Source organism: Actinia tenebrosa, unplaced genomic scaffold (assembly GCF_029948245.1).
Source record: "Actinia tenebrosa isolate PJP-AT-01 unplaced genomic scaffold, QUT_ActTen_1.0 PGA_scaffold10__47_contigs__length_13832649, whole genome shotgun sequence".
Lineage (NCBI taxonomy): Eukaryota > Metazoa > Cnidaria > Anthozoa > Actiniaria > Actiniidae > Actinia > Actinia tenebrosa.
This window is the reverse complement of record NW_028292570.1, coordinates 10,341,440-10,353,987: the sequence shown is the minus strand read 5'-3', so window position 1 is coordinate 10,353,987 and position 12,548 is coordinate 10,341,440. Positions and strand designations below refer to the sequence as shown.

The 12,548-nt window shown below is 37.0% G+C and overlaps 4 protein-coding genes across 4 annotated transcripts in view; 1 reads left to right on the top strand and 3 right to left on the bottom strand.

Annotated features, from left to right (window-relative positions):
• Nucleotides 1–12,548, bottom strand: part of LOC116288051 (uncharacterized) — a 36,189-nt gene that overhangs the window by 12,523 nt on the left and 11,118 nt on the right. Inside the window, exon 3 of the mRNA XM_089026368.1 lies at nucleotides 2,005–2,312. Within this exon, the coding sequence (XP_088882494.1) occupies nucleotides 2,005–2,312 (308 nt within the window). The remainder of the gene's footprint in view (nucleotides 1–2,004; nucleotides 2,313–12,548) is intronic.
• On the top strand, nucleotides 6,522–7,406 carry LOC116288052 (uncharacterized). Its single transcript, XM_089026757.1, has one exon. The coding sequence runs from the start codon at nucleotides 6,531–6,533 to the stop codon at nucleotides 7,404–7,406; it is 876 nt and encodes a 291-aa protein (XP_088882883.1). The 5' UTR covers nucleotides 6,522–6,530.
• Nucleotides 7,419–9,189, bottom strand: LOC148912995 (uncharacterized). Its single transcript, XM_089026756.1, has 2 exons — nucleotides 7,719–9,189; nucleotides 7,419–7,560 (listed from the first exon to the last, which is right to left on the bottom strand). Exons 1-2 carry the CDS (start codon nucleotides 9,134–9,136, stop codon nucleotides 7,419–7,421), a joined length of 1,560 nt encoding a protein of 519 aa, XP_088882882.1. The 5' UTR covers nucleotides 9,137–9,189.
• On the bottom strand, nucleotides 11,225–12,463 carry LOC148912994 (uncharacterized). The gene is made up of 2 exons (XM_089026754.1): nucleotides 12,454–12,463; nucleotides 11,225–12,219 (listed from the first exon to the last, which is right to left on the bottom strand). Exons 1-2 carry the CDS (start codon nucleotides 12,461–12,463, stop codon nucleotides 11,225–11,227), a joined length of 1,005 nt encoding a protein of 334 aa, XP_088882880.1.

Below are 12,548 nucleotides of genomic sequence, written 5' to 3'. Positions count from 1 at the left end.
GCTTTTAGGCAGTGCCTAAATATATATATTACTATATAAAAAACACTTAAAATATGTACTATTAAAATCTATACTCTATATATAATATTTATGATGTATATAATAAGCGACGGTAAAGAAAAAGCATATTCAAAAGACTGCCGACTCAAGTACCGCCATTAGAAGTTAGTAGCAGCAGTTAGAATTGGCATGGAGGTTACGACATGAGGAGCACTTAGTCATGGTGTTGTCAACTAGTGGTGGCAGGTCATTGATATACACCAAAAATAATAATGGGCCTAGGATACTGCCTTGGGGTACCTCTGAAGGTACTCGTGATCAACTAGAGGTGTAACCATGTACTAGGCACCTCTGACCACGCCCAAACAAGAAACTGTGGAACCATTGCAGGATAGTGCCAGCGACGCCGTATCGAGATAACTTCTACAAAAGTCTATGGTGCGATACACTATCAAATGCCTTAGCAAGGTCAAGGTACACTATATCTGGCTGAAGTCCCCGGTCCAAGGTCTGTCCTATTTGATGGTAGAAGGACAGCAGCTGGGTGACGGTAGAGCGACCCTGCAAGAACCCATGCTGAGAATCATCTAAGATGGCACATAGATGATCTTTCACGTATTTGAATACGCAGCGTTCTAATATCTTGGAAACGATGCATAATAATGAGATGGGCCTGTAGTTGGTTACTGCCTCTTTTTTCCCTTTCTTATGAACTGGGACAACTAGCGCGTCTTTCCACTCAGTAGGAACCTTACCCGATGCTAACGATAAATTGAAGAGAGTGCAGATAGATGGAGCCAGCTCTCTTGCGCAGGTCTTTAATACCAGGGTAGGCACACCATCAGGTCCAGGCGCTTTACTTGGGTCCAAGGTAGAGTGAACCTTAGAACCATATTCATGAGAAGTTGTTGATTTATGTTTGTGTACATTTAGTGTACTATAATATTTATCATTGACTAAAATAAGAGCAAGACCTGAGCGCTTCATCACCATCCCACTGACTATTTTTCCTCCCCGTCGTAAAAGCCTTCTTCCCTTTTCAAAATTTTCGTTCGGCGTTGAAACGTCTGTACTGGCTCTGTACATTTGGATGAAAACATGCGAAAGTGCGAAGTACCAAGACTATATAATTATCGAAATACAGATGCCCGTATCTAATTTGCCATGTTTGATTTTACAAAATACACTAACCTCAAAATCCATTCCCAAAACCATGGCCAATTTAACGATGAATCCATGTTTACTTTTTGACATTGAAAATGCTCTAAAACCACTTAATCCTCACAAGTAGAAAAGCACCGAATGTCCACGTCCTATGTGCGAAGCATGGTGAATTAACAAATGGAGCTGATTTATATATATTCTCATTTAGATATGATGAATTTCCAAACATTTTTAGTACATGAAACTTCACCAAATATCAACATGTTTGGCATCAAAATTTTGCTTGCAAACACAGCTATTTAGGCACGCTAAGACACTTGGCTATCCTGTACAGATGGTCAGCAGGTTTACTTGAGACATATTTACTTCCGGTTGTAGTTTGAACGAAATACCTCAAAATTGAAATTTATAAAAACGTTCGATCAAGTAGCTAAGCAAATTTATCATGCCTGGTTTACTACTACAATCATACGAAATCGAAAAGTTCAAACGAGACATAAGCGTGATTACACATTACTGTTTCCGGTACCTCAAAAAATCAAAAGTCGTTTCGTAATTGTCCTTTCTCTTTATTCGTTTTGAATTAATTCTTTCCTTTTCTTTTCTTACAGCGATCTGTTGATTTGACGGCGCATGTTGAATTCATATTATTATTATAGTAAATGCCGCTGGCATATGGCGGTACCACGATGACCGCAATTCCTGACCATGGTACATGACAATGAACAAGTTAGTTAAAGGGGATTTTGTATTGTATTTTTTTAAATTTTTTTACTATAAATTTTTGTATATATTTCACATAGTATAAGAATACCGAGATGAGGCTACCCGTGTTCTTACCTTTACTTTGCCACCACTTTGGTACATGGTCCAAGTGTTTTTGTCAATAGATGTTGATATTTTGTATTCTGTAGTCCATGTATACCATTGAGGATGACCTTGTGTAGCTACAGCAAGGATAACAAAAACCTCACCCAAGTCTATTTGTAGATAGTCATTAGGGTCTTTATTGGTTTTTGGTTCCCATGCCCTGTTTCCATTCAATCTCGCATAGTGTGGTTTGTAATATATACTCCGATATGAGCTTGCCGTAAATCTGTCATCTGGAATGATTGTTCTGTTAAATACGCCAACGGGGTTCAGATTAACTGTAAAAAGAAAAAAGGTTAAACAGATTTCAAAATATCATGACAACGTCTTGAAACGAGAAAATAGCATCAGAAAATTGACTTCACTATTGGTTTAGATTACGATTTTGTTAAAATAATAAATTGACAAGTGAAGAGCACTTCTTTTAAGAATTAAAATTAAAAATTAAAATCAAGATTCTTTGGATAGCTAAGCATGGTCAGGACGTAGCCAGGAATTTCCGGAGGGTGTCCCAAAAAAAAACCACCGCCATTTGGTTTGCGCCCCTGAAACGACGAAACAAATAATAATAATAATCGACTTACATTTTATTTTTACGAAATTAAAAATATAAATCCGGCATTACCTTCTATTTTTACAAAGAAATTGAAATCACCGTAAAAAAATATAAAAAGCCCCACTTTTGCTACCACAAAGTGGGGGCCCTGACCCCCAGTGCTAGGCCCCCTCGCTACGCACCTGATATATAGTTCAGCTCAAGCTAGTGAACCAGTAGACCTCATGAAACGGATTGTATCTGCCCTCCGCTTTTTAGATAGGACGATAGAACAATTAAAGGCTTGATTGCACGAAAGGTGTTTTTGGAAGCGTTTGCGAGCAATATTCGAAAGATAAAAATGGAAAAAAAGTTGTACTCAAATTTCAAGAAAGTAATGTCAGCTTTGAAATATAGTAATTCTATTTTCTTAATAACATGATAAACCAAAATTATGATGCCAAAAGAATGCAAAAACCACGGGAAGAGCAAATAAATTAAGGATTTGTTTTTTTAACATTAATTGTTACTCTAATATAAGTGATAATATAAGTGAAAAATAAACAGTTTCTACAATGCTTTTCAGATTATCTCAAAATCTAGCTAAACATAATTTTGCTGAAACTCAAATATATGATAGCTAAGATAGTTTAAGAGCAGGTTTCTGTAAGACTCAAAGCAAGGTGGGAAATGAAAGTTTTTGATCACCCTTCAAATTTGGTGAGCAAGTAGGCCGTTATATGGGATGCACTGATTTAGCAGCAAGAAAAAATATTTTGACTATTTTAGCTTGTTGCTAAATCAGTTGATACATCTGTTACTTGAAGGCACGAATATTTCACGTACAAAATAATACAATAACATCAAATAGTATTTTTCTAAACTTAAAAACATACTTTATAATTGACGAAAGTTTTAAGGAAATTAAGTGTAAGTGTATAAGAAACACAGCATTGAATTTTACCTTCGAATGGGTCTTATTTGCTACAAAAATTGTAAATTAAGGTATCATAAAACATTTGTCGTTTCCATGGCAACAGTTCATTTGGTGACAAAATGGTTGGTGTTTTTGTGCATCCCATATGATAATAATAATAATAATAATAATAATAATAATAATAATAGTAATAATGGAAACTTTATTCTTTTTCTTAAATACAGTTGTAAATCTCTATACGTATAGGCAATTAACAACTGGCTACTTGAAATTGATTGATATATAAATGATATAGATAGATATATGTGTATATTAAAAAAAAAAAAAAAATTAAAATTTCATTAAGTCTGGGCTTTCCCAAATCTTATTTTTACAACAAAATATATAATACGTGGCTCTAATGGCAAGTTTCATTATTTTTTTGATTATATAGTGTTGTTGTTTTTTGTCGACTCCAATGTCATTCATCATGTCTAAAAACGTAGAACATTCGTCGGACAGGACGCCAAGAGAGTTCATCGACAGGTTTACAAATTTAACGCGATCGAATTTACTGGTCAAATCTTTAATCAAATTCTTGTATTTTTCTCTTTTACGGACTGCATTGTTATTAAGGTTAGACTCAAACCCAACTGTTAGTTCCAGAACATAAAGGCACTTGGACTGTATTAGGAGGAGGAGATCTGGACGAAAAGTGTTACCAGTAATAATTGAAGGACTTAAAAAACCATTTACATCAGCATAGAGTGAAGAGCGATGATTAATTACAGGTTTGAGCGAGTCGGCAATGAAGTTAAGAATTGAGTCATGTCTCCATGTAAAGCGTTCGAGGTAATGGTGACAACCAGATACAACATGGAGGAGTGTCTCAGGATTAATGCAAAAGGAGCAATCAGGACTTTGTGATAATCCCCATCTTGTCAGATTCTTACGTGTAGCAAGGGAGTTATTTATGTAGCGAATGGTAAAGTTGTAAATGTTCTTGGGTAGGTTAGACTGAACAGAAGACCAAATAGAATTAACAGATGACAATGAGAACTTTATGACATTTGAGAAAAAGAAACCTTGTGATGTTAGGTGGTGTTTCAGTTTATTTTCTTGATGAGAACGAAAGTCTTTAAGAACTTCCTTGGTGGAATTATACACATCGTATTGAACATTAGTGTGACTGCTTGATGACTTCCAGAAATCTCTTATAGAAACATTTCTTGACTTTTTTAAGGAATTACGGAGAACAGTTTGGCACTGAATGAATTTAATTGATGGAGGACAAATATTGAGACCAAATTTATTGCGTTGTAGAAAAACATTACTCAGTGTACCACATATCGGGATATCAAGCCATTTGCGAATATAGCCATTCACTATGGAATCAAGATTTTCTATTATCCAGGTTTTAGATATATCATCTACAGTAAGATGCCAGGAAAGTTTAGATAGGACGAAGCGGCTGTACAGAAGAAGTTTATTTTTAGAATGCAATGGCTTCATATCAATGTCACACATCAAGTCTTGCACAAGAGAGGTCAATTCGGACATGTGTTGGTTGTTAGACATGTTAAAGTCAAAGTAGCGACCTAAGTAGCGAAATGATTCACCCATTTTGACACAGGGAACAAGAACTCCATTAATCAACAGTTTAGGTAAATATTGGTCAGATTTAGTAGACAGTTTTTTTATACCAAAAGTAATGCATTTGTCAACTCTTATTATCATGTCAGACCATTGACACCAGATTATGAAGCGATTGATTAAGTGTTGATTTTCTGATTCTTGACCACTTATGACAGCGGCGGCGTCGTCAGCGAACTGGAACCAGTGGATGGGATTTAAGAACTTAAAGGAGAAGCCAAATTGACGACATTTTTCTGATTTAATATGCTGGAGGAACGTGTTAAAACACAAGTTAAAAAGAAGAGGGCTTAGGCAATCACCTTGAAGTACACCACGATTGATAGGTACAAAGGGAGTGCGAAATTCATTGGTTATTATGGAGGTTTTGAAATTAGTGTATAGGTTTTTGACCAGGGATTTTATATGATCGGGAATGTGGTGGTAATCTAGAACAGTTTGGATCAAGTTGTGATGAACTTCACCAAAGGCGTTTTTGAGGTCTAGAAGAGTAATGACGAGAGAGCGTTGCTTTGTGCGAGCTTTGTTGATGATATCAGCCATTTGAGTAGTATGCTCAAAAGTTCCAGAGAGACCGGGTGTAAAACCCTTTTGAATTTCATGTTCAATGTAGTTATTAGCGGCAAGGAAGTTGAATAAGGCATTACGAAGACACGAGGTAAAAACCTTTAAAGGCACAGATTGTAGGGTAATTGGACGAAAATTAGCTGGATCATTAGCGTTTCCTTTTTTATGGATAAGGATGGTACAGGTTTTTTTCCATTCGCTGGTGACGGATCCAGTTGACCAAGCTGTGCAGATGATTTCAGACAGATATGTGCGGAGAAAAGGACATCTTTTAAAACTAATGATTGACAGTTGATCTAAGTGACACGGAGAACCAGAAGACTTCATTTTTCGAATCACATTTGATATCTGTTCATATGTTGGAGGGTCAAGGTTGAACGGAATTACAGGATCAGATAAAGTTGGTATCCAGTTTGGTAGGTTAAAAACTAATAATAATAATGATAATAATAATAATAATAATAATAATAATCTTGAAAAGTAGTTGCTTGGAGAAGCATAATAATAAAAAGGACAGTGATATGAAACATATAGTTTTTACTTCACAACGTTTCGGTGTCATCATGGCTCCATTATCAAGTGATAGTGAATTACAAGTGTACAGTAGTTTAAGATCAATCGAATTAACATATAATTACTTGTAAAAAACAAAAAGTATTGTTATGTAAATAGTTTGGCCTTGATAGAGTCACTTTGAACATTTAGAGAAGGTGTTTTTTCTCGTATAAACAACATTTCAAAAATTAGACAATCGAATTTGTTGCTACATTTTTTCAAGATCTTAAAGTTATTATTTATATCGTTTGGCACAAAAAAAACGGACAAATGCCTACTTATTACAGAAGATACGTGGACGACACTCTAACCTTCATGCCTAATGACTTCGCAGCGTCTAACTTCTTAGAAGTCCTCAGTAGTAGTCACCACTCAGTACAGATCACAATGGAGCTTGAAAGCAACGGCATGCTGCCTTTTGTTGGTATCCAACTTATCAACAAATCTACTTGTATACAGACTAAAGTGTTTGTAAAGCCCACCAATACTGGATTACTTCTACACTATCAGAGCCACGTAGATGATCGTTATAAACATTGTTTATTACGCACAATGCTCGACCGTGCTTTTCGATTGTCGTCGTCTTGTGAATATTTCTCAGCCGAGTGCAGTAGACTGCAAAATGTGTTCTCCAAGCTTAAATATCCTGAAAGGTTAATTAGCCGTACCATCAATCGCTTCGTATCGGATAAAACATCTCCGAAGCATACCACGTCCAACTCCATTGATGCAAAAAAGACCGTACGTGCAATAATTCCTTTCAAAGATCAAGGATCTGCAGATTTAGTTAGAAAACAATTGAAAGACCTTGGCAACAAAGTTGATGTTTACATCCAATCCGTTTTTGTTAGCCACAAGCTGAATGATGAGTTAAAATATAGAGAAAGTAAACCACCTTTAGTCAACCAGCAACGTGTAGTTTATGAATTTCAATGTGGCTTGTGTGATGTGAGCTATGTAGGCTACACCCTACGACACCTACACGAACACTGTGAAGAACACAAACGTTCATCATCAAGTATATACAGACATTTCAAAAACGAACATGGCTTTGTGCCATGTACACGTAGATTTTCATCTTTCTCCTTACGTGCATTTTGCTGCAATTTTCTTATTGTAGTGTCATTTGGTGGTTTATGCGTTTGAGATATTATTTGTTCAGCAAGTGGAGCAGTTGTCTTGATTGACGTTGTGTACTCTGAGGCTGCGACCTGACTTGGGTTCGTAAATCCAAGTCCCCCCATCCGCACTGGCAATGCCAGGATATCTCGCTCGATCGGTGTGCAATTGTGTTCTGTAACTGATGGTATTAACACATCCGCTACAGCGCGCTCTAGTGGTTCTAGTAGATCTTCAATATCTGGTAGTGTTCTGAGGTAGTATGTCCATCGATGTCTTAGACCAAAGGTGAACGCTACGTAGCAGGCTTGGGATTGTGATTTAGCAAATTCTGCTAACCTTGTTATTTGACTTATCCAGTCTTCCACTTTTCCATTCACGTATTCTTCAAGATATGTTCTTGAACCAAGCACAGCCCCTAGATGTTGGTGTCCTTGCGTGGTGATGTTGATTGATGTTCCATCAAAGACATCTCTGGCGGTTTCTTCTTTCTCTGGTTTTATGATCAGCCAGCATTTCTTTGCATTAGGATAGTATCCTAAGTCTGGTCCAGCCTCCAGCAACCACTTTTTTAATTCCTCTAGCGACCCAGCTCCACTCGCATCATCAGCAAACCAACATTGTTGTGCAGAGCTAGAGATATTTAGATGCATGATCAAAGGCTGAAGTCTGATTGCGTAGAGGCCTATGGCCAGAGGTTCACCTTGCGTGGTACCTTCTGCTGATTTCAATTCTCTTCCTCCTGTGATGAATAGTCGCGCTGGTTCTCTGTATGTGTTTATTGCGTAGGTTGCTATGGTGGGACAGGGTACTCTGATATTGTGCAGAGCAGCAGCTCTATTCAAGGCATTGAACGCGTTTGAAGCGTCAATGAGCAATATTGCATCTGTATCATCAGCTTCGAATATATTATGCATTGCGTGAATCGCTGCTTCACTTCCGCATTTATGACCTGCGCAGACCTGGAGTGAACCACTGGCATCGATGACATCCTGTTTTAACACCTTCATCACGCACTTCCCGATTATTCTTCTGATCACTTCTCCAACACCAATCGGTCGAACTGCACCCCCACCTTTGTCTAATGGGATCACCCGACTTGCTAGTAATGGCTCAATAGTATGAGGATCACTACACTCTGTACATAATCTCCTAGTCAAGGTAGCTAGGGCATCACACAGGTTTGCGCTTGATTTTTTGAATGACTTACAGACAAGAATTCTCTTAAAGCCAAGGGCATCCACGCCTGAGGGGCCGCCTGATCCCTTGGTTCTCAAAGCAGCTTCTCTGATCATTTCTCCATTGATTTGTTGGTATATAGAGTCTGGGACATCTTCAATTGGTCCGAATAGTAGTGATCCTAACTTTGCTTCTTGTGGTTTTGGATGGTTTTCTTGAAGTTGCATCATAACATCATCTGTTAATGGTAACACACCCTTACAACCATCCTCGCTAAGGTAACGCAAAGCCGAGTTTATTTGACCTTCCATGATGAGTTTTGTAAAGATTTTTGCTTTGTTTGGTGGATCAGCTTTCTGAAACTTTACAAGACGACGTTGGATCATTCGTCCTTCTCGTTCAAGTTTGTCTATTTCTCCCTCCTTCCACAATGCCAACCGCTTCGTCAAACATTCTTTGTGCTCTTTTGCTTTAGATTTCTGACTTGGTTTTTGTAGCCCTACCGCTAGAAGAACAAAGCCTGCCTTTAGAGCTATATGTTGCTTATCTGACCCATTGTTCCAGTCATTTATATGCATTGTTAGTTGATCGATGAAATCTTTTCCTACTTTACCGTATGGAACAAGGAAGGTATTTTCCCGCCATTTTGTGATTCCATCGTATGCATTAGTGATGGTTGATGTCATAACTGTTATTGTTGTTCCATTTCTATTTTGACCCCAATTAAATGTGGATGGTATGTTGGTGGCTTTGTATTCTGGTAGGCTTCCTGGCACGCTGGTATGAGATTCGAATGAATCGTTAATAGTCGTGTAGTTATGCTCAGCAGTCCCTGGTTCCTTTGGGAATAGTGTTGCTGTCACCGTATGCAAATTCGTGCTCGAGTTCAAAATTGCGAAATTTGCATTTTGACTTTCGTCTTCTTCTTCATCATCGTCCTTGGCTTCTTTATCTAAACTTATAATGCTATCCGCGGCACATCCTTGCATTTTATCCAGTCTTGAAGCCTGGTCTCGTAGGTTTTGGCTTGTTAAACCAAGATATCCATATCCTTTCTCGTCCCAGAGTTCCTTCATCACTTTATTGTAACCCTTTTTCCTACCGTTCTCATTTAACGGTGGATTTTTCGATGAAATCATTTCGTTAGCTTTTCTTTTGCACTCTAAGACATCGCTATTCATTTCCTCCGTCCATTTCAATCGCTTTGGTTTTCTTCACATAGTGCATTGGATTCAATAAGAAGTAAAAAACAATAAAAAATTGCGGAGGACTAGTTGATACGTCCTCACGTCTTCACGTCCTCACGATTATAATAATAATAATAATAATAATAATAATAATAATAATAATAATAAACTTTATTTCAAGAGAAAAAATTTAACGGTTTGTACTGATGAACTTATGTCCCTCATTAAATATTAAAATTAAGTAAAATCCATTATATACATGGTACTATATATACATATATACATACATAATACAACCCTACATGCTAAAAATGATAAATACTTAATAATAAATACTAAGTAGATGCTAAAATTCATACCCATCCCCCTTACTGTAGATCACATATTTAGATATCCTACACCCAATGACGCAAATCCCATGATATACTAGACTATTACATAACCAATCCCGCTTTGCTTATGATCCAATTAAATTCGCACCCCTATTTATACATTTCTTAAAAATCGTGCTAAGCACAGCTAAATAATCCTAATAATAACTCATTTATGTTTTCCCTTGGCTAAATATTAATAACTATTAAAATGGCACAAACAATGTCGATTTTCCTGCAGCTTGTTTACTGGGCAACAAACAACACACTTTGATTGGAGTACCTATAGCCTGTTTATTAAATTATAAAATTCAATCAATTCAAATATGTTCTAATTATAATCTAATTTACAATAATGTTGCCTCAGTAAAGGAGGGGGAACCGAAAAGCGCCAAAGGTGTACAACCTGTACACTACCCCCACCCAAAGGAAAAGCGACAATCAGGATGTCAACCGAAACAATAACATTAAATGGTAAAAATAAACGTCCATACTAATAATAAACCAATTTGAAATCACTAATGCAAATCAGTTGGTATGTAGTACCAGCTTCTTATAATCAATTGGCTATCTCTCCAAAATCCCATTGCAAACTGCCACCCTTGCTAATCAGTTGCAATATAGGGCTATTTATAATCAAAACATAAATATATCAAAAATTCTAAAATCACATTGCAACTAAGCACCCTTGCTAGTCAGTTGCAATATAATTCTAGGAACAATCAAAACACTACTATATAGCTATACTATATAGCTCTATATTACATTGCAAACTGCCGCCCCTGCTAGTCAGTTGCAATATAGTACAAGTCTATTAAATCAACAGTGAATATACTATATAGCTCTATACCACATTGCAAACTGCCGCCCCTGCTAGTCAGTTGCAATATAGTACGAGTCTATTAAATCAACAGTGAATATACTATATAGCTCTATATCACATTGCAAACTGCCGCCCCTGCTAGTCAGTTGCAATATAGTACAAGTCTATTATAATCAACAATGAATATACTGTAGCTCTAAAAAACCACATTGCAAACTGCCGCCCCTGCTGGTCAGTTGCATTATGGTACAATAATATAGTAGCATACTAACAATGGTACGAACACTAAGATGACAGAGATTGCAAGCGAATATACTTCTGGAAGGCATCAGACTTCCAACGACCCAAAAGCCTAATTTGTGCATCTGAGAGCCCTTTATCTGCAGCATTCGATGCTGCTCCGATCCGAAAACTATGGCCTTTATATCGGGCAGGATCAAGTTTACACGACCTTATGACAATGGAAAGGGTGGAAGAGAAATAAGAACGTGAAACAGGAGACAAATCAACCATTCTAAATGATGGACCAGGAGAATCACCCCTCAATCTAAGATATGCAAGCATAAACTGAACTGGACAAAAAGCATTGCTTGGTAGAATATGGATAGTAAAGGGACGCTTGTTGTAAGAATGCTTATAGTTATAAAAAGTTACCTGAAGACTGGCAACTTTATTGTTGGCATTACAGACCTGAGATAGCTGGTGAAATTGAATATTATGATTAGAAGACGAATGAGTTATCTCCCCAACTCTAGAAAAAGTATGAAAAGCAAATAAACACATGGCTTGAAAAAGAACAATATTATACTTGGAATCACTTAAAGTAGAAGAAGAAAGAATTATCCTATGGAGTAGTGGTAAAGTAATTGGTAAACGACTATCTATACGAGTGTCTCGTTTGGAATAACCTTTCATCATTTGAGAAATCAGGAAATTTTTACTGGGATCTTCATACCCATGTAACTTGTGAAAATATCCCAAAGCTGAGAGATATGTCGTAACAGTCGAAACAGCATAACTCTGGTCATACAAATATGAGATAAATAAAGCAATGGTAGATGGCGAAAATGGGAGGCTAATTAATACACCAGGAAAAATATTATGAAAAAATGTGGAAAAAAGCTTCCACGCCCTTGAATATGTCGGAATTGACGATGGTTGCAAACTTGATTGAAGGAGCCTAGACATTATGGGTGCCAATGCTGAGGCTGCAGATGTAAGGGAATGACTGTTGCTGTTTTGTCCATGTGGTCCGGGATTAGTTGAGTAAATTTGGCAATCTGCAACCGAGATAAGGCATCAGCCAGAGTATTATGACAGCCCTTAATGTGCTTTGCCTTGAAAAGAATATTGTTTTCTAAACAAATTAACACCAACTTTCTAACATAAAACATCATGTCCTTATCCTTACAAGATTGCTTGTTAATTGCATGCACGACTGTCTCATTGTGAGAGAAAAATCAGGGGCGGATACAGGATTTTTCAAGGGGGGGTGGAAAAAAATTTCAATTAACCATAAGTCATTACACTTTATTTAAATAACGAAATTAGAAAGGCGCTAAAAAGATATAGATTAGAAATATTTGATAGTACAACTGCGTTTTAGAAA